We start from the raw sequence: 27,762 nt of genomic DNA on the forward strand, positions 1-27,762 counted from the left end.
ACGGGGATAGTTGCAAGTCTGCATCTTCTGATGCAGCAAGGATCACTTCCAATGGGCACACTTTTAGGAATTGACCTGGGTGTCAGAGATGCTTCCAGGGGTCTTCCCCATGCTGTTCCCATGTCTTTTCAGCACTGTATGCATGTGTCACACAGCACATGGCCAGATAAGGTTGTAAAATGTTAAAATTACATTTCCTGGTGAATGCATTTGTCTCGGTTGAAAGCAATACAAAAGTGCAAAAACGCATAAAAAATGCTACTTGTAAACATAGCCCAAGGTGTGGAGAAGTATTTTTGTTTTTGGTTATTTATTTTACCTTATACACAAGTCTTTACCCTGGAAAGGATGTTCCTTAACATATTTCACAGGAAAACAGTTTCACTTTCATTTTTGAACGTTTTATTGTGAGTCCAATGTGGTTGCTGTAGGAGAACTCTGCCCATAGAAGACGTTGTATCTAGTCATCCTGGTGAGCAGAAATAAAGGGGCAAGCAAACTGTAGTTTTCAAGAGTTTTGTTAACTGGTTTCACTTGTCCATTGCTCTGTGGATGGCACGCGGTGGAGAAATCCAGCTGGACATTCAGCAGCTTGCAAAGATCTCTCCAAAATTTAGATGTAAACTGGACTCTGCGGTCAGAGACAATGTGGAGAGGGAAAGCATGAAGATGAAACTTATGCTGGAAGAACTATGTGGCAAGCTTGGGAGTCCAAGGTAGGCCGACCAAGGGGATAAAGTGACCCATCTTAGAGAACTGTTCCACCATGACCCAGATGGTGTTGTAACCCTCAGAGAGGGGCAGGTTCATGATGAAATCCATAGCGATATGTTGCCAGGGGGCGGAAAGAACTGGCAGAGGCTGAAGGAGACCAGCAGGCTTGTTCCTGGGAGACTTGTTTCTTGGGCACTGCGGACAAGTGGTCACAAAGTCCTGAACATCCTTGGACAGCGATGGCCACCAAAAGCGGTGTGCAATTAGCTCAGTGGATGTGAGTACTCCCACATGGCAGGCTAGCTTGGATTCTTGTCCCCATGACAGTATTTTCCTTCTTTTAGCACTAGGAACAAAGGTTTTCCCCAGATGAATGTCTTTTAGGAGGACAAGGGCTGCTTCAACAATCCTGGCCGGATCTATGATATACTGAGCCTCTTCCACGAAAATAGTCACTTCAAAATATCAAGACAGAGCATCTGCTTTAACATTCTTGTCCACTGGATGGAAGTGTAGCTCAAAATCAAAACAAGAGACGAAGAGTGCCCACCTGTTCCCTTTCAATAAATGAATGTCCCCTGCTGCAGATGGTAATAATGAAACAAAACGTTCCGTATTTGCCTTCCCCGAGTCCACCGGCAAGTGTCTGCAGCAGCTTCCAGTGTCTAACATTGGCTGCGACCTGAAAGTCATGTCAACTACGCGGTGTTCAGTTTACACTGACAGAGCCACTGAGCGTAGCGATTGGCTGCTGCACTGTCAATGTGACATCAGCCAATGCCGGCCACCGCGAGCAGCGGCAAAGACTCATCGTGGACCTCGGGGAGGTGAGTACAGCACGGTTTGTTTCTTTATAACAACCTGCAACTGATGACTTTCATTTACTCAAAAGGAAAAATCCTTTTAAGTCCTGGGCAACCCACTTAACACTAGAACTACTGATGGAGTCATTTTGACTCCTTTCGTTTTTTATTTCTCTTCTGTGACTACATTTTTCAGAATTCCAGCTTGAAACTCAGTGACTTTTCCTCAAATATGATGTAAAAAAAGATTTTGTGAGAATAAATAATTTTGGTGAAAAATTTGCGCGTTTTTTTCAAAATTTACCAAGAACTACTGAAGGGAGTCATTTTGACTCCCTACTATATTTTGAGGTCCTTTTGTCACTAAATGTTGCTATAAAGTTTTGTGCATAATTTTTTCACTCTGTCTTATTTACCCTGATGTTCATATAGATGTAGTTCAATTTACATGTCAACTTTTCACATTTTCCTTGTGTTTTACCTGCTTGTATTACTGTGTAATGCTGAACAAAATAGCTTGTTTACTCTAGGCTCTTATCTTATGCTAATGAAGGGTGGTGTTTTTCTAAGGTCCTAGCAGGAGACAGTATTCTGGATAGTAACTTTACTTTCAGTTCAGCTGAAGAGACAAAGAGAACAGACGCAGACATACGAGCTCTGAAGACTCATACAGGTATGAATTGTTATGAAATAGTTTAGCTGTCTGTCAACTGATTCAGCCCACCTACTTTTGAAGGTGGCAGAACAGTTATTATTTCTTTTAGTTTTCATTTCATTTCTATTTTTCAGCAGGGAACTATATAGAATTATGGAATTTGTGAGGAATATGGAGAGAAGACGTTTGATAAAGCCTCAGGATATTCTGGCTACTTTGCAATCCATACCGGAGGATGAATCGGAATCCGAATTGCAGGAACATGTATTTGATTCTGACAGTGATGAAGATTTCATTCTTCAGAACATATCAAGTGAATCTGAAGACTCAGAAGGAACAAATCCAGAAGGTAAGTAGTTATGTGTATTTATTTGTTCTTCCACACACTGAGTTAGGGCCTGTGCACACTAGCAGAATTCTGGCTGAATAGCCATCTGGATATTCTTGCCGCAATACAGACCGTACCTGCCCGCTCATGCCTGAAGCTCCGCTCCGAACCCCGGGCTGGAGCCGCTGTCAGGGACAGAGCAGCGCTTGCTTACGCGCGAGCACGGCTCCGTCCCAGACAGCGGCTCCAGCCCGGGGTTCGGAGCGGAGCTTCAGGTATGAAACTCCGCTCTGTACCTGAGCGGGCAGGTACGGGCCGGATTGTGGTGAGAATATCCAGTCGGATATTCCGCCGCTAATCCAGCCAGTGTGCACGGACCCTTACAAAACAAAAATTCTAAATATTCATCAACTTTTTTACAGATATTCCAAGCACATCAACTGGGGATCGGGCTCATGCAGTTATGTTGCCTCGTGACCATCCTCCTGGTCGTGGACAGAAAAAATCAGCAAAACGTCCCAGAAATGAAAGAACAACAGATAACGATGGCGGTGAAGGTAATGCAACAACAAACACCAGAGAAGGCGAATCTGAAGGAATACTAGTTTCAGCGGATGGTATTCAATGGAAACCTGTTGAAATTGGAGAACACTTGCCTGGTAGGCGTGACAGCCAAAATATTCTTCGAGAAGCACCTGGCCCTACAGGATACGCCAGAAGAAATATCATTATCGATAGTCCTTTGAGCGCATGGCGTTTATTTTTTGATTCATATATATTGACACATATAAAGAACTGTACGCTTGCAGAAGCATGCAGGAACAATAATTTACAGTTTACTCTATCTGATGAGGAGCTAGATGCATTCATTGCGATATTCTATGCTCGTGGAATATCTGGCACGAACCGTCACTCGATTAGCAGTATTTGGTGTAATGACTGGGGAATACCGTTTTGCAAAGCGACAATGTCTAGGGACCGCTTTGTTGAAATTATGAGGTTTCTCAGATTTGATGAGAAATCTACTCGATCGGAGAGACTGCAAACGGACAAGTTTGCTCTATTTTCTACTGTGTGGGACAGGTTTATTGAAAATTGTATTGCGTGTTACAAACCTGGCCCATACATAACGGTGGATGAGCAACTTTTCCCAAGCAAAACTAGGTGTCCATTCACGCAGTACATGCCTTCCAAACCAGATAAATATGGCCACAAATATTGGCTAGCTGTTGATAAGAGGAGCAAATATCTGGCAAATGGCTTCCCTTATCTAGGCAAAGATGACACACGCCGTGCTGAGGACCGTTTAGCTGACCATGTGGTAATGAAGTTATTGGACCCGTTTTTGAAAAAAGGTCGCAATGTTACAACCGATAATTATTTTACTTCAGTAAAATTAGCTAAACAGCTAAAAAGCAAAGGAACAACCATCGTGGGAACACTGAACAAGATAAGGCGAGAAGTGCCTAAAGAAATAAAATCCATGAAAGAGGAATTGTACAACACTAAAGTGTTTAGAAATGAAGACAATTTTACACTTACAGTATATCAAGGAAAGACCAACAAAAATGTTGTCATTTTGAGTTCCGTCCATCCAGATGTTGTTGTTGCGTCTGATTCCGCTAAAAAAACTCCAGAAACGGTAAAGTTTTACAATGAAACAAAATATGGAGTAGATGTAGTGAATCAGATGGCACGAAAATATACCACACGAACATGCACAAGGAGATGGCCTGTTCATGCATTTGAAAATGCCTTAGACTTTGTGGGTATAAATGCATGGATAATATTCAAGGAGATTACCCACCAAAAAATGTCACGCAAGGCATTTTTGCAAACGCTTGTGAGAGAGTTGAGTGGTCCTTATGTCACAGATAGGGAAAAGGGTTCCACGTCCCAAGTTTCTACATGCTCAGAAGTGATGGTTCAAACAAAATTTTGCCAGATCAAAGAAAGGTGCAAGAAAAATAGATCTGTCGGAAATTGTAAGACTTGTGGTAAGTCTTTGTGTGGGCAATGTACTGCCATAAATCAAAGGCAATGCCTAAAATGCGAAACACCAAATGTTTAGAAGGTGAATTCTGCGCCATATTTTCATTTTTATGCTCCTCCACCTACATTTTCTCTGCTTTTTGTTCTTCAGTTGTTGTTTATATGTGTGCACTTGAATAAAAAAAAATGTTTGAAAAACGTCTATTATAATTATTGTTATTTTCTGTAGAAAAATAAGAAAAGCAGAAAAAAAACAATCAAAAGCATTACTGTTGGATCTCACAATAATAATACATTACAAAAAATATAATTATTAATAAATAACCACAAATGAAACTCTAAAAATAAACGAAAACAAGCAAGGAGTCAAAATGACTCCTTTCAGTAGTTCTAGGTGGGGTCACGAGTCCAGTAGTCCTAGTGTAAATGCATAGTTGAGTCACTTGGCCTTGTTTTGATGTGGAAGATATGGCTTTTTCGCCACAATTCTGCTATGAAGAGAACTTCTGGCCAGTCTTCTCTGAACAGTAGATGAGTGAAGCTGAGTCCCACTGGTTGCTGCCAGTTCTGAGCTGATGGCACTGCTGGACATCCTCTGCTTTTGAAGGAAAGTAACCATAATGTGTCATACATCTGCTGCACTAAGTTTCCTTGGCCGACCACTGCATCTACTGACCTCAACGTTGCACAATTTCTTGTGCTTCTTCATAAGTGCTTGAATGACACATCTTGAACCCTCAATCTGCTTTGAAATTTGTGCCTTAGAGACCTTGCTGATGTAGTATAACTTCCTTGTGTATTCTTGCTCAGTCTTGCCATGGTGTATGACCAGACACCTGACTGTATTATTACAAAATCCCTGACTTTGCGCAGGTGTACCTGGAATAATTGATGCTGTTTTAAAGTGAAAAGTTGGTCACACCAAATATTAATTGGATCTAGATTTTTCGTTTGTTCATTCACTTGTATTTTGTTAATTGATTAAATAAATCATTAACATTTCTATTTTTGAAGCGTTCTTACTTTACAGCATTTTTTCTATACCTTTCTAAAAATTATTTTTATGTGATAGTGTCTTTTATTTGCTCATTCATAATCTGATATATTTTTTGGTATTTTGTGTATAGTTGTTTTTTTGCTGTTGGGGTAAATTGTAGGATATTGATTTCAGAGTGGTTTCCTGATCCTTTTATTGTAGGAATGAGTGGTATATATGTGCTAATAAATTAGGACAAAACGTAGGAAATTTAGGAAAAAACTGAACATCTCAGCAGTAATAACATGCTGATTGTGATGTCATGAAGATGACTTGAATTTCCACCAATCAGAGATCAGCATGTTTCAGGTCACCCAGATAGAACAGTCCATGAAACATGAGTCACGGCCACTGTGAGGTCATAATGCTGATTAGAATTTCCACCAGTCAGAAAACAGAACCGCCCAGAAGAACCACCCAGGAGGTATGAGTCATTGCCACTGTGAGGTCATAATGCTGACCAATCACAGAGCAGCCACACCCAGATTTTCCACCAATCAGAGAGCAGCCACACCCAGATTTTCCACCGATCAGAAATCAGCAGTGGATATAAATAGTCGCTACCACCTGCCCGGTTAGCCTTGCACTGGTTGGGTCTCTCTTTTTATCTCTCTCTTGGTATCTCCGGTATCTCTCCCTCCCCTCTCTCTTCTCTCTCTCTCTTTGACCCAACGGCCCTCTTAAGGGCTACCCCAAATGTGTAAAAGATAGAACCAATATTTGTGTTGTTTGTCCGTTTTATGAGCCTGTGATTAACCCCTTCCCACTCTTTGCCATATATATATATTATATACGTAGTATGTGCAGGTGGGCCTTAAAGGGAATTTCCAGGACAAACATATTGATGGCCTATCCCCTGGTTAGCTCATTAATATCAGATTTGTGGGGGTCCGGCACGTGGCACCTCAACTACTCAGTTGTTTGAAACTCTGGCAGAGGTCAGATGTAAACATTGTTGTGGAGCTGAACATCACAGCTCTGGTCACTGTGTAGTGGCTGCTACCTGGTGCTGCAGATCAGCTCCTATTACATGAATATTAGCTGACTTGCAGGACCCACAGTACAGTGAATGGAGCAGTGATGTTCAGATCTTCAAACTATTTACATCTGAGCGTTGCAAACAAGTGATGGGTAGAGCCAGTGCCGCGTGTCGGAGCTCACCGATCTGATATTGATAACCCATCCCCAGGATGGCAGCTCAGTAGATACCATACAAGGATGGGGGACATTATGCCAGAATGGGTACATTATACCAGAATGGGGACATTGTATCAGAATTAGGTCATTATGCCAGAATGTGAGACACTGTAACAGAATGGAGTGCATTGTACCAGGATGGGGGACATTAAACCAGGGCGAGGGACATTAAACCAGTATGATGGTCATTAAACCAGGATGGGGGGCATTATACCAGGATGGGGACATTATACCAGAATGGGGACACTATTCTAGTATGGGGACATTTTACCAAGATGAAGGACACTATATCAGAATGGGGACAATATATCGGAAGGGGGACAACATACCAGGAAAGGGGACATTAAATCAGAATGGGGACATTATATCAGAATGGGGAAATTATACCAGAATTGGGGACATTATACCAGAATAAGGGACACTATACCAGAATGGGGTACACCATACCCGGATGGGTGACACTATATCAGAATGGGGACATTATATCACAATGACGATGTTATACCAGGATGGGGGACATTATATCACAACGATGATATTATACCAGTATGGGGTATATTATAGCAACATGGGGGACATAATGCCAGAACTGGAGATACTATACCAGGATGTGGGGCATTATACCAGCTTTGGGGACATTATAGCAGAATTGGGAGCATTACACCAGCATGGGGATATTATACCAAGTTAGAGACATTATACCAAAATGGGGACATTATATCAAAATGGGGACACTATACCAGGATGGGGACATTAAACCAGAATGAAGGAAATGATGCCAGAATGAGGACATTACCAGACAGGGGCACAGGTGGGGGAAAATGTTATAGCATAAGGCCCAGCATGTGGGAGATTATTACAAAAAGGAGCCAGGATGGGGGACATTGCTACATAGGGAGAGAACACATATACTGTATCTTTATAGGATCCAGAACGCTACAAGGGCCCATACATCTGACCAACATGCAGGTGGGGGCCTATCAGACTCTAGTTACTCCACTGGGTGGGACCAGATCATTTCCAGGACTCCTTGTTCTTTACATTGAAGATAATTCTTAATGACATTGGCTGTACGTTTGGGGTTGTTGTTCTGCTGAAGAAAACATTTGGATCCAATCAGACACCTCCCTGATGATATTGCATGATGGATAAGTATCTGCCTCTATATCTCAGCACTGAGGGAACCAATAATTCTGACCCAATTTCCACCTCCATTTGCTGAAATGCAGCCCCAAACTTACATGACCCTCCACTGTGCTTATGCATCACTATTGCCCACAGACACTCATTATTGTACTGCTCTCCAGCCCTTCAGTGAACAAAATCTCTTCTGTAATAACAACATTTTTCATATTTTAACTCAACCGTCCAGAGCACATCCTGCCAATTTTCTACACCCTGGTTCCTCTGTTTTAATGCATAGTTGAGTCACTTGGCCTTGTTTTGATGTGGAAGATATGGCTTTTTTGCCACAATTCTGCTATGAAGACCACTTCTGGCTAGTCTTCTCTGAACAGTAGATGAGTGAAGCTGAGTCCCACTGGTTGCTGCCAGTTCTGAGCTGATGGCACTGCTGGACATCTTCCGCTTTTGAAGGAAAGTAACCATAATGTGTCATACATCTGCTGCACTAAGTTTCCTTGGCCGACCACTGCATCTACTGACCTCAACGTTGCACAATTTCTTGTGCTTCTTCATAAGTGCTTGAATGACACATCTTGAACCCTCAATCTGCTTTGAAATTTGTGCCTTAGAGACCTTGCTGATGTAGTATAACTTCCTTGTGTATTCTTGCTCAGTCTTGCCATGGTGTATGACCAGACACCTGACTGTATTATTACAAAATCCCTGATTTTGCGCAGGTGTACCTAGAAGAATTGATGCTGTTTTAAAGTGAAAAGTTGGTCACACCAAATATTGATTGGATCTAGATTTTTCGTTTGTTCATTCACTTGTATTTTGTTAATTGATTAAATAAATCATTAACATTTCTATTTGTGAGGCGTTCTTACTTTACAGCATTTTTTCTACACCTTTCTAAAAATTATTTTTATGTGATTGTGTCTTTTATTTGCTCATTAATAATCTGATATATCTTTTGGTATTTTGTGTATAGTTGTTTTTTTGCTGTTGGGGTAAATTGTAGGATATTGATTTCAGAGTGGTTTCCTGATCCTTTGATTGTAGGAATGAGTGGTATATATGTGCTAATAAATTAGGACAAAACGTAGGAAATTTAGGAAAAAACTGAACATCTCAGCAGCATAACATGCTGATTGTGATGTCATGAAGATGACTTGAATTTCCACCAATCAGAGATCAGCACGTTTCAGGTCACCCAGATAGAACAGTCCATGAAACATGAGTCACGGCCACTGTGAGGTCATAATGCTGATTAGAATTTCCACCAGTCAGAAAACAGAACCGCCCAGAAGAACCACCCAGGAGGTATGAGTCATCGCCACTGTGAGGTCATAATGCTGACCAATCACAGAGCAGCCACACCCAGATTTTCCACCAATCAGAGAGCAGCCACACCCAGATTTTCCACCAATCAGAGATCAGCAGTGGGTATAAATAGCCGCTGCCGCCTGCCCGGCTTAGCCTTGCACTGGTTGGGTCTCTCTTTTTTTCTCTCTCTTGGTATCTCCCGGTATCTCTCCTTCCCCTCTCTCTTCTCTCTCTCTCTCTTTGACCCAATGGCCCTCTTAAGGGCTACCCCAAATGTGTAAAAGATAGAACCAATATTTGTGTTGTTTGTCCGTTTTATGAGCCTGTGATTAACCCATTCCCACTCTTTGCCATATATATATATTATATACATAGTATGTGCAGGTGGGCCTTAAAGGGAATTTCCAGGACAAACATATTGGTGGCCTATCCCCTGGTTAGCTCATTAATATCTATAATATAACGGGAGATGCGGGTCTCTGTCCGAAGCCTCGATAGACTGCGCATGCGTGACACACAGTTTGGCTCCAGACAGAAGACCGCATCCAGCCTTTACAGGTAAGACAGTGGCGTACCGCTAATGGTGGCAGACCACGCCACTGCTATGGGGTCCGTGGCCGGAGGGGGCCCGTGAGGACAGCAAGCAGTGTGGGAACGAGGAGGATAGGTGAGTAGGAGGTTACGGCGGCAGAGGAGCGGGTTGCGGCAGTGGAAGAGCGGAGCACACGCTGTATCCGCAGCTGCAGCTACCACGTGTCCCCGCTGCTAAAGGGACATGAATATTCTCTCTGAGGCCACTCCCATGGGCGTGGAGAAGACGGAATATTCATTCTCTTTAGTAGCGGGCACGGAGTAGTGCTGAGCCCCGGCTCCTGCTGTCAGTGCCCTCCGCTAAAGAGAAAGCATATTCACGCTTCTCCACGCCCATAGTCCCGGCGTGGAGAGGAGTGAATGTGTCGGCAGCAGCTCACCTCGGCTTCTGAGAGCGCACGCAGCTCAGATGCCGACATGAGCTGCTGCAGACAGGACTCAGCGCTGGAGCAGAGGTGAGGAAGGAAGGGGAGTATAAGTGTTTATTGTTTTATGTGTGCAGTGATTGGGGGGATGAGGAAGCCACCCATGCCAGGACACTTGGATTGAGGAGGCCACACATACCAGGAATGGGGGATTGAGGAGGCCCCACATACCAGGAATGGGGGATTGAGGAGGCCACACAAACCAGGGATTAGGGGATTGAGGAGGCCACACATACCAGGATTTGGGGATTGAGGAGGCCACACATACCAGGAATGGGGGATTGAGGAGGCCACACATACCAGGAATGGGGGATTGATGAGGCCACACATACCAGGATTGGGGGGTTGAGGAGGCCACACATACCAGGATTTGGGGATTGAGGAGGCCACACATGCCAGGATTTGGGGATTGAAAAGGCCACACATACCAGGATTGGGGGGTTGAGGAGGCCACACATACCAGGATTGGGGGGTGAGGGGTGCCACGCATACCAGGATTTGGGGGGTGAGGGGTGCCACGCATACCGGGATTGGGGGTGAGGGGTGCCACCCATACCGGGATTGGGAGTGAGGGATAGGGTGCCATGCATACCAGGATGAGGGATACCATACACACCAGGATAGGGATGAGGGGTGCCACATATACCAGGATTGGTGTTGAGGGGAGCCACGCATACCGGGATTGGGGATGAGGGGAGCCACGCATACCGGGATTGGGGATGAGGGGAGCCATGCATACCGGGATTGGGAGTGAGGGATAGGGTGCCATGCATACCAGGATGAGGGATACCATACACACCAGGATAGGGATGAGGGGTGCCACGTATACCAGGATTGGTGTTGAGGGGAGCCACGCATACCGGGATTGGGGATGAGGGGAGCCACGCATACCGGGATTGGGGATGAGGGGAGCCACGCATATCTGGATTGGGGATGAGGGGAGCCACGCATACCGGAAATGGAGATGAGGGGAGTCACGCATACCGGAAATGGGGATGAGGGGAGCCACGCATACTGGAAATGGGGATGAGGGGAGCCACACATAACGGGATCGGGGATGAGGGGAGCCACGCATAACGGGATCGGGGATGAGGGGAGCCACGCATACCGGGATCGGGGATGAGGGGAGCCACGCATACCGGAATTGGATGGTGGGGACAGGATGGGGGCAGCACATACCAGCATGGGAGACCATATACCAATAAAAATGCTCGCCACCCAGGCCTAGAACGGGTTCAATAGCTAGTCAGATTTGTGGGGGTCCGGCACGTGGCACCTCCACTACTCAGTCATTTGAAACTCTGGCAGAGGTCAGATGTAAACATTGTTGAGGAGCTGAACATCACAGCTCTGGTCACTGTGTAGTGACTGCTACCTGGTGCTGCAGATCAGCTCCTATTACATGAATATTAGCTGACTTGCAGGACCCACAGTACAGTGAATGGAGCAGTGATGTTCAGATCTTCAAACTATTTACATCTGAGCATTGCAAACAACTGATGGGTAGAGCCAGTGCCGCGTGTCGGAGCCCACCGATCTGATATTGATTGGGGACATTATATCAGAATTAGGTCATTATGCCAGAATGTGAGACACTGTAACAGAATGGAGTGCATTGTACCAGGATGGGGGACATTAAACCAGGGCGAGGGACATTAAACCAGTATGATGGTCATTAAACCAGGATGGGGACATTACACCAGAATGGGGACAGTATTCTAGTATGGGGACATTTTACCAAGATAAAGGACACTATATCAGAATGGGGACAATATATCAGAATGGGGACAATATACCAGGAAGGGGGACATTAAATCAGAATGGGGACATTATATCAGAATGGGGACATTATATCAGAATGGGGAAATTATACCAGAATTGGGGACATTATACCAGAATGGGGTACACCATACCCGGATGGGTGACACCATATCAGAATGGGGACATTATATCACAATGATGATGTTATACCAGGATGGGGGACATTATATCACAATGATGATATTATACCAGTATGGGGGATATTATAGCAGCATGGGGGACATTATGCCAGAACTGGAGATACTATACCAGGATGTGGGGCATTATACCAGCTTTGGGGACAGTATAGCAGAATTGGAAGCATTACACCAGCATGGGGGATATTATATCAGGTTAGAGACATTATACCAAAATGGGGACATTATATCAGAATGGGGACACTATACCAGGATGGGGACATTAAACCAGAATGAAGGAAATGATGCCAGAATGGGGACATTGCCAGACAGGGGCACAGGTGGGGGAAAATGTTATAGCATAAGGCCCAGCATGTGGGAGATTATTACAAGAAAGAGCCAGGATGGGGGACATTGCTACATAGGGAGAGAACACATATATCTTTATAGGATCCAGAACGCTACAAGGGCCCATACATCTGACCAACATGCAGGTGGGGGCCTATCAGACTCTAGTTACTCCACTGGGTGGGACCAGATCATTTCCAGGACTCCTTGTTCTTTACATTGAAGATAATTCTTAATGACATTGGCTGTACGTTTGGGGTTGTTGTTCTGCTGAAGAAAACATTTGGATCCAATCAGACACCTCCCTGATGATATTGCATGATGGATAAGTATCTGCCTCTATATCTCAGCATTGAGGGAACCAATAATTCTGACCCAATTTCCATCTCCATTTGCTGAAATGCAGCCCCAAACTTACAGGACCCTCCACCGTGCTTATGTATCACTATTGCCCACAGACACTCATTATTGTACTGCTCTCCAGCCCTTTAGTGAACAAAATCTCTTCTGTAATAACATTTTTCATATTTGGACTCAACCGTCCAGAGCACATCCTGCCAATTTTCTACACCCTGGTTCCTCTGTTTTAATGCATAGTTGAGTCACTTGGCCTTGTTTTGATGTGGAAGATATGGCTTTTTCGCCACAATTCTGCTATAAAGACCACTTCTGGCCAGTCTTCTCTGAACAGTAGATGAGTGAAGCTGAGTCCCACTGGTTGCTGCCAGTTCTGAGCTGATGGCACTGCTGGACATTTCCGCTTTTGAAGGAAAGTAACCATAATGTGTCATACATCTGCTGCACTAAGTTTCCTTGGCCGACCACTGCATCTACCGACCTCAACGTTGCACAATTTCTTGTGCTTCTTCATAAGTGCTTGAATGACACATCTTGAACCCTCAATCTTCTTTGAAATTTGTGCCTTAGAGACCTTGCTGATGTAGTATAACTTCCTTGTGTATTCTTGCTCAGTCTTGCCATGGTGTATGACCAGACACCTGACTGTATTATTACAAAATCCCTGACTTTGCGCAGGTGTACCTGGAATAATTGATGCTGTTTTAAAGTGAAAAGTTGGTCACACCAAATATTAATTGGATCTAGATTTTTCGTTTGTTCATTCACTTTGTATTTTGTTAATTGATTAAATAAATCATTAACATTTCTATTTTTGAAGCGTTCTTACTTTACAGCATTTTTTCTACACCTTTCTAAAAATTATTTTTATGTGATAGTGTCTTTTATTTGCTCATTAATAATCTGATATATCTTTTGGTATTTTGTGTATAGTTGTTTTTTTGCTGTTGGGGTAAATTGTAGGATATTGATTTCAGAGTGGTTTCCTGATCCTTTGATTGTAGGAATGAGTGGTATATGTGTGCTAATAAATTAGTACAAAACGTAGGAAATTTAGGAAAAAACTGAACATCTCAGCAGTAGTGTTGAGCGAACATGCTCGACACTGCTCGGTACTCGCCCGAGCATCACGCTACTCGGGATGTTCGGCGAGCACCGAGCATTTCCGGGTTACTTGGGCGGGAGCTCGGGTCTCCGCCCTGCATGTTTGGCGCTCTTTACAGAGCCAATGAACATGCAGGGATTGCCAGCCAGTCACTGTAATGCTGCAGCCATGTTGGTTGTGGGCATTACAGTGATTGGCTGGCCGCACAGCGTCACCTCGAGTATTTAAAACCGGGCGCCGCCATCTTGGACACAGTCGCTCCAGATTAGACAGTGTAGGGACAGCGCTGCTGATTTAGGGAGAGATATAAACTGTGAAATAGTTAGTGTAGGGTCTGTAAAGGCTGCCAGAACAAACAAACAGTCCTTTTCAGGACTAATATCCATCCCAGATACCAGGCAGGCAGGCTGTATAGGAGACACAGTGGTTATACCAGCAAACGCTGCATTACAGTCCTGTGTGCTCCTGTTGCCGAAATTGCTGGACTTAGCACCAGGTGTCGGGGGCCAGGAAAAATCCTCTTTTTTCATCTAAATCCTCCTTTTTTTTTCCTCCTTCACACTGTACAAATACCCGTCTTATTAACCTTTTGGTGTGTCGTCCCCCCCAAAAAAAAAGCGTGTCTCTGATTTTTCGACACAAATATAACTGTTGAAAATAGTCTGGTGTAGGCTAGAGAAACAGAAGTGTTGTTTTGCACTTCCACGGTTCAAACCTCTGTATTATCCATTTTGGGCCATTTGTATCTAAAAAAAAAAACAGTTTGAGTGTGTCGCTCACTGTTCAGCCGCAAATCTATATATTTAAAAAAGTCTGGTATACCCCAGTAAACAATAACTGAGGTTTTGCCATCCCACGGTAAAAAATCTCTATTCTTCAGGTTTTGGTATATTTTCCATAAAGAAAAACAGTAGTGTCTCCTGACTGTTGTGACACAAAAATATATCTGTTGAAAATAGTCTTGTGTAGGCCTGACATCCCAGTGTGGTTTCGCAGTTCCACGGGTCAAATCACTGTACTATCCAGTTTTGGGCCTTTGGTATCTAAATAAAAAGCAGTTTGAGTGTGTCGCTCACTGTTCAGCCGCAAATATATCTATTTAAAAAAGTGTGGTATACCCCAGTAAACAATAACTGTGGTTTTGCCATCCCACAGTAAAAAATCTCTATTATTCAGCTTTTGGTAGTTTTTTCCGTAAAGAAAAACAGTAGTGTCTCCTGACTGTTGTGACACAAAAATATATCTGTTGAAAATAGTCTTGTGTAGGCCCGACATCCCAGTGTGGTTTCGCAGTTCCACGGGTCAAATCGCTGTACTATCCAGTTTTGGGCCTTTGGTATCTAAAAAATAGCAGTTTGAGTGTGTTGCTCACTGTTCAGCCGCAAATATCTCTATTTAAAAAAGTGTGGTATACCCCAGTAAACAATAACTGTGGTTTTGCCATCCCACAGTAAAAAATCTCTATTATTCAGCTTTTGATAGTTTTTTCCGTAAAGAAAAACAGTAGTGTCTCCTGACTGTTGTGACACAAAAATATATCTGTTGAAAATAGTCTTGTGTAGGCCCGACATCCCAGTGTGGTTTCGCAGTTCCACGGGTCAAATCGCTGTACTATCCAGTTTTGGGCCTTTGGTATCTAAAAAAAAAGCAGTTTGAGTGTGTCGCTCACTGTTCAGCCGCAAATATCTCTATTTAAAAAAGTGTGGTATACCCCAGTAAACAATAACTGTGGTTTTCCTCTTCCACGGTTCTAATCTACTCTTTATTACCCTTTTTCCATTGATAGTGCAAGTGTAAGCTATTTTACTTCATTTACAATGGGCAAGGCGCGTGGCAAGGGACGTGGAAGTGGACGTTCTGGTGATGGTTCGTGCAGAGGGCGGGGACGTGGCCAAGGTGAAAATGTGCCACAACCAACAGCCACATCTTCTCGCTCCCACTTCTTGACCGAATTACTAGGGAAGCACAGAACAACACCAGTATTGAGAACTGATCAGTGTGAACAGGTTATTAATTGGATAGCAGATAATACTTCCAGTTACCTGGGCACCACCACCTCCGGTCTGTCTTCCACACGGTCAACTCTTAGTAGCCGTGAGTCTTGACTGCATACTCCTCCTCACCCTGATGCTCCTTCCTCCCACCATGACGAGTGTCGTCAGACAGCAAGTGATCCCACACTTGGACACTCTGAAGAGCTGTTCACTGGTCCATTTCCATATTTGGGCCCCTCGCCTGATACGCTTGAAGTGGTGGAAGAGGAGATCCCATGTTGCGATGCCCAAATATTTGAACAGCCACGGCCACAGGAAGTCGACGTTGGCAATCTGTCACAAGAGGTGGACGATGACGAGACACAATTCCCAGGAAGTGAGGAGGAGGATCGTGGTGCGCAAGTGGAAGAGGAGGAGGTGGTGGATGATCTAGTAACTGACCCAACGTGGAAGGAGGACATGCAGAGTGAGGCCAGCAGCACACAGGGGGAGGGAGGCAGAGTACCCCAACAGGCAGGAAGAAGCAGTGTGGTGGCCGCAGACAGAAGGCAGGCAACCATTCCCCGTAACACCAACACGAGGGACGTTGCCAGTACAAGGGGTAGGTCTTCCAGAGTCTGGAATTTTTTTAAAGACTCTGCTGATAACCCCAAAAAGGCCATATGTTCCACCTGCCATGCCAGCATCAGCAGGGGTGACAAAACTACCAGCCTGACCACCACCAGCATGATCAGGCACATGGCAGCAAAGCGCCCGACTTTGTGGAGTGAAACCCAGGGTCCACGACCAGTGTCAGCGGGTGTCACCACTGCTTCTTCCACTGTTGTGCGTGCAATAGAACCCCCTGTTGTGTGTGCAAGGCAATCCCCTGTCCATACTGCATGTAAAGATGCCCCCTCCTCTCAGTCTTCACTTGTTATGGCAGTTTCTCAAGAAACAGCATCAACGTCCACGTCCACGTCCCACCGCAGCGTTCAATTGTCCATATCCCAGACATTTGAACGAAAGCGCAAATTCGCAGCTAACGCCCCACAGGCCACAGTCCTAAATTCGCACATTTCACGACTGCTTGCGTTGGAAATGCTGCCTTTTAGGCTGGTGGAGACGGAATCCTTCCGCAATCTTATGGCGGTGGCCGTCCCTCGGTACTCGGTCCCCAGCCGACGCTATTTTGCCCGGTGTGCCATCCCCGCACTACACAAGCACGTGTCCCAAAGCATCTGCCGTGCCCTCAACCACGCAGTTACTGGGAGAGTCCACCTGACAACGGACACGTGGACAAGTGCTTGTGGCCAGGGACGGTACATCTCTCTGACGGCACACTGGGTACATATAGTGGAAGCCGGGACCCAGTCGGACCTTGGGACGGAACACATCCTCCCCACACCGAGGATTGCGGGCCCTATGTCAGTCAGAGTTGCCCCCACAGTGTACAGCTCCTGCGCATCCTCCTCCTCCTCCTCCTCATGTTCAGCCTCCCTCTCAGATAGCACCACATCAGTTACAAGCTGGAAGCATTGCAGTACTGCCTCCGCCAAGCGGCAACAGGCTGTGCTGAAACTCATAAGCTTAGGTGATAAACCTCACACTGCTTGTGAGTTGTGGACAGCTGTGAAAGAGCAGGCAGATCTGTGGCTGAGACCGCTGAACCTACATCCCGGCATGGTCGTGTGTGACAATGGCCGTAACCTGGTGGCGGCTCTGAGGCGAGGTGAGATCACACACGTACCATGCTTGGCTCATGTGCTTAACCTCGTGGTTCAGCGGTTTCTTAAATCGTACCCAGAGTTGCCAGATCTGCTCGTGAAAGTACGCCGCCTGTCAGCTCATTTTCGCAAGTCGGCTACAGCTTCCGCCGCCCTTGCTGTGTTGCAGCAGCGTTTGCAGCTTCCGGCACACCGACTGGTGTGTGATGTCCCCACACGTTGGAACTCTACCCTCCACATGTTGCAAAGGATTTGTGAGCAGAAGAGAGCAGTTGTGGAGTACAAGCTGCAACAAGGCCGTCGATATTCAGGTCAGACTCCACACATAAGACCTCAGGAGTGGACCTGGATGTTTGACATATGTACCATCCTCACAAACTTTGAGGAGGCCACCAAGATGGTGAGTGGCGATGACGCCATCATTAGTGTCAGCATCCCACTTGTCTGTCTTTTGCAACGCTCTCTGCAGAGAATTAAAGAGGAGGCATTGCAGCCAGAGTATGATGAGATGGATCAAGAAGCCGTAGCGGGCGATTACACACAGCCCAGCCTCATCTCATCCCAACGTGCATTGGGGGACAATGAGGGAGAGGAGGAGGAGGAGGAGGAAGAACAGGAGCTGCTATCATGCGTTGTAGACGGTAGTACCTGTACATACCGTCGGTTCAGCGTGGGTGGCCTGAGGACAGGGGGGAGGAGGAAGAGGAGGAGGAGGAGGAGGAGAGCATGGTCAGTCGTCATCTTGGTGAGGACACAGAAATCTTGCCCGTTACCAGTCTGGCACTCATGGCTGACTTTATGTTACGCTGCCTTAACCGTGACCCTCGCGTTGTCAAAATGTTGGGTGACAGTCATTACTGGTTGGTGACACTTGTGGACCCCCGCTACAAGGAGAACTTTCAGTCTCTTATTCCTGTGGTGGAGAGGTCTACAAAAATGGGGCAGTACCAGAAGGCCCTTGCTGCAGAACTCTTAAAAAAATTCCCATCTGAACACGCTAGCGGCAGAGGTCACAGTTCGTAGCCCAACCAAGGCGTACAGGCGAGAGAGATGCAACTCCAATCCAGCAGAGGCAGGGGAACACTGTCAACGTTCTGGGACAGTTTTCTGACACCCGCCCAGCTTACAGGCCCTGAGGCGCGGGGTACTCTCACAAGGAGTGGAAAGTTTCAAAAGATGGTGAGGGAGTACCTTGCCGACTGTACCAGCGTCCTCCGTGATTCCTCTGTGCCTTTTAATTATTGGGTTTACAAGCTGGACACTTGGAATGAACTCGCTCTGTACGCCTTGGAGGTCCTGGCCTGCCCTGCCGCTAGCGTGTTATCGGAGCGTGTTTTTAGTGCCGCTGGGGGAATTATAACTGATAAGCGCACTCGCCTGTCAACTGACAATGCTGACAAGCTGACCCTTATCAAAATGAACAAGGGCTGGATTGGGCCAGACTTCTCATCACCACCAAATGACAGCAGAGTAACATAAAGTCAAATCCACTCTGTTATTTCGGGAGGTGTATTCACATGCACCGCTTCACACCCACACATGGGTATACGCTTCCTCGTTTCGGCTGTTTTATCTTCTTCTCCTTATCCTCAGCCTCCACCACCACTATACCACCAGGGTGCCAGCATTGCAAGTTCCTCCGTCCTTATTTTTGGCAGCTTTTGCTTGCAAGGCATAAGCAAATACTATGGGACACCCACTCCCCAATAATGGGACTTATGTTTGTAATATGCTGTACTGCGTGGCTCTTGTAAGGGGCATTGCAAGTTGCTCCGTCCTGTCCTAATTTTTGGCAGCTTTTGCTTGGAAAGCATAAGCAAATACTATGGGAGACCCACTCCCCAATAATGGGACTTATGTTTGTAATATACTGTACTGCATGTGACGCGCCCCCTGGGCCGTGTGTACACATGTGTGGGATACCCGGTGCCGGGTCTCTGGGGTCTGTAGTCTCCGTGGCGGTGACCCGGTCCCGTGGCTCAGGCTGGTCAAACCAGTGGCAATCTTTCTTAGGTTTTGAGGTTAATTGTCCGACTGCGCCACCCGTGGATTGCGGTCAGGGAGTACCACCGCTGTGAGGCAGACCGCTGAGGCTGGTGTTGTGTGCGCAGCAGAGAATGGGATAACTCCCCACGGGAGGAGTATAGCCTCAGGGCAGTGAGTGTGGATGATGGGGGTGATGGTGCACGAGCGCAGCAGGAGCGACTCAGAGTCTTTGCAGTGCAGTTCAGGGTCTTTACTGATGATTATAAGGTAGACCCTCCCGGGAGTACTGGCTAGCATAAGAGGCTTGGTCAGTCTGTGAGCAAGCAGGAGTTCCCCTGGCCAGGTGGAGTTGTAGGCCTCCCCGTCTGTCTGCACTCTTCCTGTCTACCTTGCTGTAAGCGGGTAGAAGTACCCCACATCCCTGCGTGCACCGTGTAGTGCTCACCCGTATGGCTGGTGACTTGGGGCCTTCTGTTAGCCTCCGCTCCACGACGGCGGTGCTGGTCCCTTGCTTGTGACTGAGCCTCCGGGCTTCTATGGCCAGAGGACCTGAAATCCCCTGCCGGCTGGTTTCTGCTGCTGGATATATAAGTCCTCACAGCCTCGGACTCCTGTGTCCGGTTCCTATTGTCTTCTGCCAGGGCGAGCTCTGCTCAGCTTCCAGCCCCTGGTCTTTAGCTCCTAGCTCCTACAGAACTCCTTGCTGTTACTTTCCCTTGCTCTCACTCTGACTCTGACTGTTCTTTGTTCTCTGATTCACTCAACCCCGCCCCAGATCCAGTTTATAAGGGCAGAATTCTCCCCTCCCAGGACTGGGGCAGGAGGATGTTGCATGTTTAAGGGATCCTGACCAGGAAACCTCCCACTTGCTCTCCGACGTAATGTCTCTATTACTGTGGTGACCAGACCCCTGGGGTGCCACACATGGCTCTTGTAAGGGGCATTGCAGCTCCTCATAATTTTTGGAAAGCCTTCCATTCACTGCTTAGGCCAACAGTGCACAGGAGACCCAGTTGCTATAAATGGAAAAAAAGGTTTAGTTAACGCCCTCTGACCTCCATGTCATTTCCAAGGGGCATTGGAGTGCCTCGAAATTTTTGGTAGGTATTGCACTCACTGTATGCCCTATAACTGTGTAGCCGAACCGCTCCTTTTGTTACAGAAACATATCCTACAAGACATATCTGGTTGACTGGCCTGATATTGATGTGAATGGTCCCTGTTCCTCCTGCTCTTTCTCCTTTGCCACTACCTCATCCATCATTTATCACCTGAAGCTTTGTTTTAATGGGAGTCATAGAACTTGGATAGTAGCAGGAAAACATCCAGCAATCTTCGGAGGAGGTAGGATATGCGCCAAAACGCTGACCACCTCAGGCCTAGCCGCTACTACATACATGCGCTTGCATTACAACAAAACAAAGCAGATGCTAACCTTGGCACTCTCAACTCCCCTGATGGAGAAGCCAGGGCCCACCGGAGGAGTCTGATAGTCCGGTGGGCTCGGCCAATGCTGCCCTAAAGCAGGCCAGGCTAAGAAAAGTGTGGGAAAGGTTACCGGGACAAATAGGGGTGGATGGGGACCGAGTATGGACACCCGGCCACCACCTGGAGGCTGGGGAGCAAGCGGGGACACCCGGCCACCAGGCGGCTGGGGACTGAGTATGGATACCAGGCCGCCGACACAGCCATGGCGTGGTGGCCAGATTCCGCCTCCACATGCCTAAAAGGCCCAATTTAAAGTGCAAGCAAGCAAGCAGTATGGTATTGCAGCCTGGGGGTGGGTGGGTGGCAGGCTGCATACTTGCGCTTGCATTGCAAGGAATGGGAGAGGTACAATTGAACACTGCCCTGGGACAAGGACTTGAATGGGGATAGTTGCAAGTCTGCAACGACAGGTGCAAGGTGGGAGGCATCTTCGCATGTACCATGAACAGGGGTTTGGCATGCACACACTACAGCGGAATAGGCTCTCCTTCCCACTAAATGCACTGGGGAGGGCACGGGTAATGTTTTGGTATACGCGCTTAATCTTATGTATAAGGCACACCAGGACAAATAGGGGCGGCTGGGGACTGAGTATGGATACCTCGCTGCCGAAGCAGCCATGAGGTAGTGGCCAGCTTCGGCCTCCTCCAAACTAAAAGGCCCCATTTTAAGTGCAAGCTAGCAGTATGGAATTGCAGTCTGGGGGTGGGTGGGTGGCAGGCTGCACACTTACACTTGCATTAAAAGAAAACATAGCAGATGCTAACTTCTGTCATCATCATCATGCTCCTCACCTTGGCACTCTCAACTCCACCGATGGAGAAGTCAGGGCCCACCGGAGGAGTCTGGTTCTCTGGTGGGCTCGTCCAATGCTGCCTAAAGCAGGCCGGGCTAAGAAAAGTGTGTGGGGGGATGTTCCAAGGAGAAATAGGGGCGGCTGGGGACCGTTTATGGACACCCGGCTGCCCCCAGGCGGCTGGGGACCGTGTGTGGACACCCGGCCGCGGGGCGGCTGGGGACCGAGTATGGACACCCGGCCGCCGGGCGGCTGGGGACTGAGTATGGATTCCAGGCCGCCAACACAGCCATGACGTGGTGGCCAGATTCCGCCTCCACATGCCTAAAAGGCCCAATTTCAAGTTCAAGCAAGCAAGCAGTATGGTATTGCAGCCTGGGGGTGGGTGGGTGGCAGGCTGCATACTTGCGCTTGTATTGCAAGGAATGGGGGAGGTACAATTGAACACTGCCCTGGGACTAGAACTTGCATGGGGATAGTTGCAAGTCTGCATCTTCTGATGCGGCAAGGATCACTTATGATGGGCACACTTCTAGACAGTGACCTGGGAGTCAGAGATGCTTCCAGGGGTCTTCCCCATGCTGTTCCCATGTCTTTTCAGCACTTTATGCATGTGTCACACAGCACATGGCCAGATAAGGTTGTAAAATGTTAAAATGACATTTCCCGGTGAATGCATTTGTCATAGTTGAAAGCAATACAAAAGTGTAAAAACGCATAAAAAATGCTACTTGTGAACATAGCCGAAGGTGTGGAGGAGTAGTTTTGTTTTTGGTCATTTATTTTAACTTATACACAAGTCTTTTCCCTGGAAAGGATGTTCCTTAACGTTTCACTTTCGTTTTTGAACGTTTTATTGTGAGCCCGTAAAAGTGGCTTAATACCTCTGACCACGTTGTTGACAGCAGTGACCTGGGGGTCAGAAATGCTTCCTGGGGCGATCCCCATGCTGTTCCCATGTCATTTGAGCACTGTCACTATCGTTTTGGGCACTTGTTAGGCTTTTAAAAGACTGCCGGGGGTGCCACCGCAAAAATGCTCGAGTCTCCCATAGACTAACATTGGGCTCGTTGCTCGGGTCGAGCACCCGAGTATCACGGCGAGCTCGGCCCGAGCTTCGAGCACCCGAGCATTTTAGTGCTCGCTCAACACTACTCAGCAGTAATAACATGCTGATTGTGATGTCATGAAGATGACTTGAATTTCCACCAATCAGAGATCAGCATGTTTCAGGTAACCCAGATAGAACAGTACATGAAACATGAGTCACGGCCACTGTGAGGTCATAATGCTGATTAGAATTTCCACCAGTCAGAAAACAGAACCGCCCAGAAGAACCACCAAGGAGGTATGAGTCATCGCCACTGTGAGGTCATAATGCTGACCAATCACAGAGCAGCCACACCCAGATTTTCCACCAATCAGAGAGCAGCCACACCCAGATTTTCCACCAATCAGAGATCAGCAGTGGGTATAAATAGCCGCTGCCGCCTGCCCGGCTTAGCCTTGCACTGGTTGGGTCTCTCTTTTTTTCTCTCTCTCTTGGTATCTCCGGGTATCTCTCCCTCCCCTCTCTCTTCTCTCTCTCTCTCTCTTTGACCCAACGGCCCTCTTAAGGGCTACCCCAAATGTGTAAAAGATAGAACCAATATTTGTGTTGTTTGTCCGTTTTATGAGCCTGTGATTAACCCCTTCCCACTCTTTGCCATATATATATATATATATATATATATATATATATATATATATATATATTATATACATAGTATGTGTAGGTGGGCCTTAAAGGGAATTTCCAGGACAAACATATTGATGGCCTATCCCCTGATTAGCTCATTAATATCAGATTTGTGGGGGTCCGGCACGTGGGACCTCCACTACTCAGTTGTTTGAAACTCTGGCAGAGGTCAGATGTAAACATTGTTGAGGAGCTGAACATCACAGATCTGGTCACTGTGTAGTGGCTGCTACCTGGTGCTGCAGATCAGCTCCTATTACATGAATATTAGCTGACTTGCAGGACCCACAGTACAGTGAATGGAGCAGTGATGTTCAGATCTTCAAACTATTTACATCTGAGCGTTGCAAACAAGTGATGGGTAGAGCCACTGCCGTGTGTCGGAGCCCACCGATCTGATATTGATAACCCATCCCCAGGATGGCAGCTCAGTAGATACCATATCAGGATGGGGGACATTATGCCAGAATGGGTACATTATACCAGAATGGGGACATTATATCAGAATTAGGTCATTATGCCAGAATGTGAGACACTGTAACAGAATGGAGTGTATTGTACCAGGATTGGGGACTTTAAACCAGGGCGAGGGACATTAAACCAGTATGATGGTCTTTAAACCAGGATGGGGGCATTATACCAGAATGGGGACATTATACTAGTATAGGGACATTTTACCAAGATGAAGGACACTATATCAGAATGGGGACAATATATCAGAATGGGGACAATATACCAGGAAGGGGGACATTAAATCAGAATGGGGACATTATATCAGAATGGGGAAATTATACCAGAATTGGGGACATTATACCAGAATAAGGGACACTATACCAGAATGGGGTACACCATACCCGGATGGGTGACACTATATCAGAATGGGGACATAATATCACAATGATAATGTTATACCAGGATGGGGGAAACTATATCACAATGATGATATTATATCAGTATGGGGGATATTATAGCAGCATGGGGGACATTATGCCACAACTGGAGATACTATACCAGGATGTGGGGCATTATACAAGCTTTAGGGACATTATAGCAGAATTGGGAGCACTACACCAGCATGGGGGATATTATACCAGGTTAGAGACATTATACCAAAATGGGGACATTATATCAGAATGGGGACACTGTACCAGGATGGGGACATTAAACCAGAATGAAGGAAATGATGCCAGAATGGGGACATTACCAGACAGGGGCACAAGTGGGGGAAAATGTTATAGCATAAGGCCCAGCATGTGGGAGATTATTAGAAGAAGGAGCCAGGATGGGGGACATTACTACATAGGGAGAGAACACATATACTGTATCTTTATAGGATCCAGAACGCAACAAGGGCCCATACATCTGACCGACATGCAGGTGGGGGCCTATCAGACTCTAGTTACTCCACTGGGTGGGACCAGATCATTTCCAGGACTCCTTGTTCTTTACATTGAAGATAATTCTTAATGACATTGGCTGTACGTTTGGGGTTGTTGTTCTGCTGAAGAAAACATTTGGATCCAATCAGACACCTCCCTGATGATATTGCATGATGGATAAGTGTCTGCCTCTATATCTCAGCATTGAAGGAACCAATAATTCTGACCCAATTTCCACCTCCATTTGCTGAAATGCAGCCCCAAACTTACAGGACCCTCCACGGTGCTTATGCATCACTATTGCCCAGACACTCATTATTGTACTGCTCTCCAGCCCTTCAGTGAACAAAATCTCGTCTGTAACAACAAAATTTTTCATATTTTGACTCAACCGTCCAGAGCACATCCTGCCGATTTTCTACACCCTGGTTCCTCTGTTTTAATGCATAGTTGAGTCACTTGGCCTTGTTTTGATGTGGAAGATATGGCTTTTTCGCCACAATTCTGCTATGAAGACCACTTCTGGCCAGTCTTCACTGAACAGTAGATGAGTGAAGCTGAGTCCCACTGGTTGCTGCCAGTTCTGAGCTGATGGCACTGCTGGACATCTTCCGCTTTTGAAGGAAAGTAACCATAATGTGTCATACATCTGCTGCACTAAGTTTCCTTGGCCGACCACTGCATCTACTGACCCCAACGTTGCACATTTTCTTGCTTCTTCATAAGTGCTTGAATGACACATCTTGAACCCTCAATCTGCTTTGAAATTTGTGCCTTAGAGACCTTGCTGATGTAGTATAACTTCCTTGTGTATTCTTGCTCAGTCTTGCCATGGTGTATGACCAGACACCTGACTGTATTATTACAAAATCCCTGACTTTGCGCAGGTGTACCTGGAATAATTGATGCTGTTTTAAAGTGAAAAGTTGGTCACACCAAATATTAATTGGATCTAGATTTTTCGTTTGTTCATTCACTTTGTATCACTTTGTGTTTTGTTAATTGATTAAATAAATCATTAACATTTCTATTTTTGAAGCGTTCTTACTTTACAGCATTTTTTCTACACCTTTCTAAAAATTATTTTTATGTGATTGTGTCTTTTATTTGCTCATTAATAGTGTTGAGCGATACCTTCCGATATCAAGAAATATCGTATCGGATTGGATCGGACCGATACCCAAAAAGTATCGGATATCGCCTATTCCGATACCGGAAACCAATGCAAGTCAATGGGACAGAAATATCGGAATGAAAATAAACCCTTTCTTTCCTTGCAGGTTAATTCTACATGAAGTAAAACAACTAAGAATAATGTAGAATGTATTGCGCGAAAAGCCGGCAATTCAGCAGCGGCATACACCGGTACCCGACAATTTACAACAGAAAGAATAGAGCTTCACACATAGATTAGATAGATAGAACCATGTCAGTCACATATATATGAAGTACTGTGACAGTGTTGCTTACTGTACTTGTCATTTAGTGTAAAGGATTTATTAAAAAAAATAATAGTGTTTTCAGGCACTGTCTCTTTAAAAAAGCCGGCAGGCAATTCAGCAGCGGTACCCGACAATTTAGAATAGAAGGAATAGAGAATCATACATAGATTAGATAGATAGAAACATGTCAGTCACATATATATGAAGTACAGTGACAGTGTTGATTACTGTACTTGTCATTTAGTGTTAAAATAAAGGATTTATTTAAAAAAAAATTGGCGTGGGGTTCCCCGTAATTTTAGGCTCTAGCGGAGGTTAAGCAGACGGCTGGGGCAGATGTTTAAAGCCTGGGAAGGGGGTAATACCCACGGAGCTTCCCAGGCTACTAATATCAGCCCCCAGCTGAATACCTAGTCTTTACTAGCTATTAAAATGGGGGACCCCCCAAAAAAGTGACGTGGGGTCCCCCCTAATTTAATAGCTAGCAAAGGCTAGGCAGACAGCTGGGGGCTGATATTAATAGCCCAGGAAGGGTGCCATGAATATTGGCCCCCTCCCAGGCTAGAAACACCAGCCGTCAGCCACCCCAGAAATGGCGCATCCATAGGATGCGCCAATTCTCGCATTTAGCCTCGCTCTTCCCACTGCCCTGTAGCGGTAGCAGTGGGGTAATAGGGTTGGGGTTGATGTCAGTTTATAATGCCAGCTGACATCAAACCCAGGTTAGTAATGGAGAGGCGTCTATAAGACACCCCCATTACTAACCCCATAGTCAAAGTTAAAAAAAACCACAAACACCCAGAATAAAGTCCTTTAATTGAAATAAACACACAATTCTTTATTGTTCTAAATTAAACTCTACTTACCATCACGCCCATTCCAGCTGAAGCCAACGATCTCCTGCAATAAAAGAAAAATAATAAAGCAACATCATCCTTACCTTTCCATGGTTCCCACGACAGCTTCAGCTCTGCTACATCGAGATGACAGGCTGGACCGCAGCAGAACGCTACCATCCAGCCTGTCATCCCGCGGACACTGAGAAGCGCAGGCTTGCTTGCGCTCCTCAGTGTCTCGCTGTGACGGCATAAAGATGAGCCGAGGTCATGTCCAATGAACTCGGCTCACCTCATGCACGTCACTTACAGCGTGGGGGAATTCTCCTGCACTCAGCACTTAGAATTCTCCCATGCTGTCAGTGACGTGCATGAGGTGAGCCGAGTTCATTGGACATGACCTCAGCTCATCTTTATGCCGTCACAGCGAGACACTGAGGAGCGCAAGCAAGCCTGCA

At 46.1% G+C, this 27,762-nt stretch overlaps 1 protein-coding gene across 1 annotated transcript in view; it reads left to right on the forward strand.

The window, feature by feature from the left end:
* The first annotated feature begins 1,994 nt into the window (after positions 1 to 1,994).
* Positions 1,995 to 27,762, forward strand: part of LOC141192502 (uncharacterized) — an 83,238-nt gene continuing 57,470 nt past the window's right edge. Inside the window, exons 1-3 of the mRNA XM_073662029.1 lie at positions 1,995 to 2,190; positions 2,307 to 2,521; positions 2,923 to 4,142. Coding sequence (XP_073518130.1) covers positions 2,326 to 2,521; positions 2,923 to 4,142 — 1,416 coding nt within the window. The 5' untranslated portion in view covers positions 1,995 to 2,190; positions 2,307 to 2,325. The remainder of the gene's footprint in view (positions 2,191 to 2,306; positions 2,522 to 2,922; positions 4,143 to 27,762) is intronic.

Source organism: Phyllobates terribilis, unplaced genomic scaffold (assembly GCF_046119375.1).
Source record: "Phyllobates terribilis strain yellow unplaced genomic scaffold, ASM4611937v1 Scaffold_63__1_contigs__length_7903474, whole genome shotgun sequence".
Lineage (NCBI taxonomy): Eukaryota > Metazoa > Chordata > Amphibia > Anura > Dendrobatidae > Phyllobates > Phyllobates terribilis.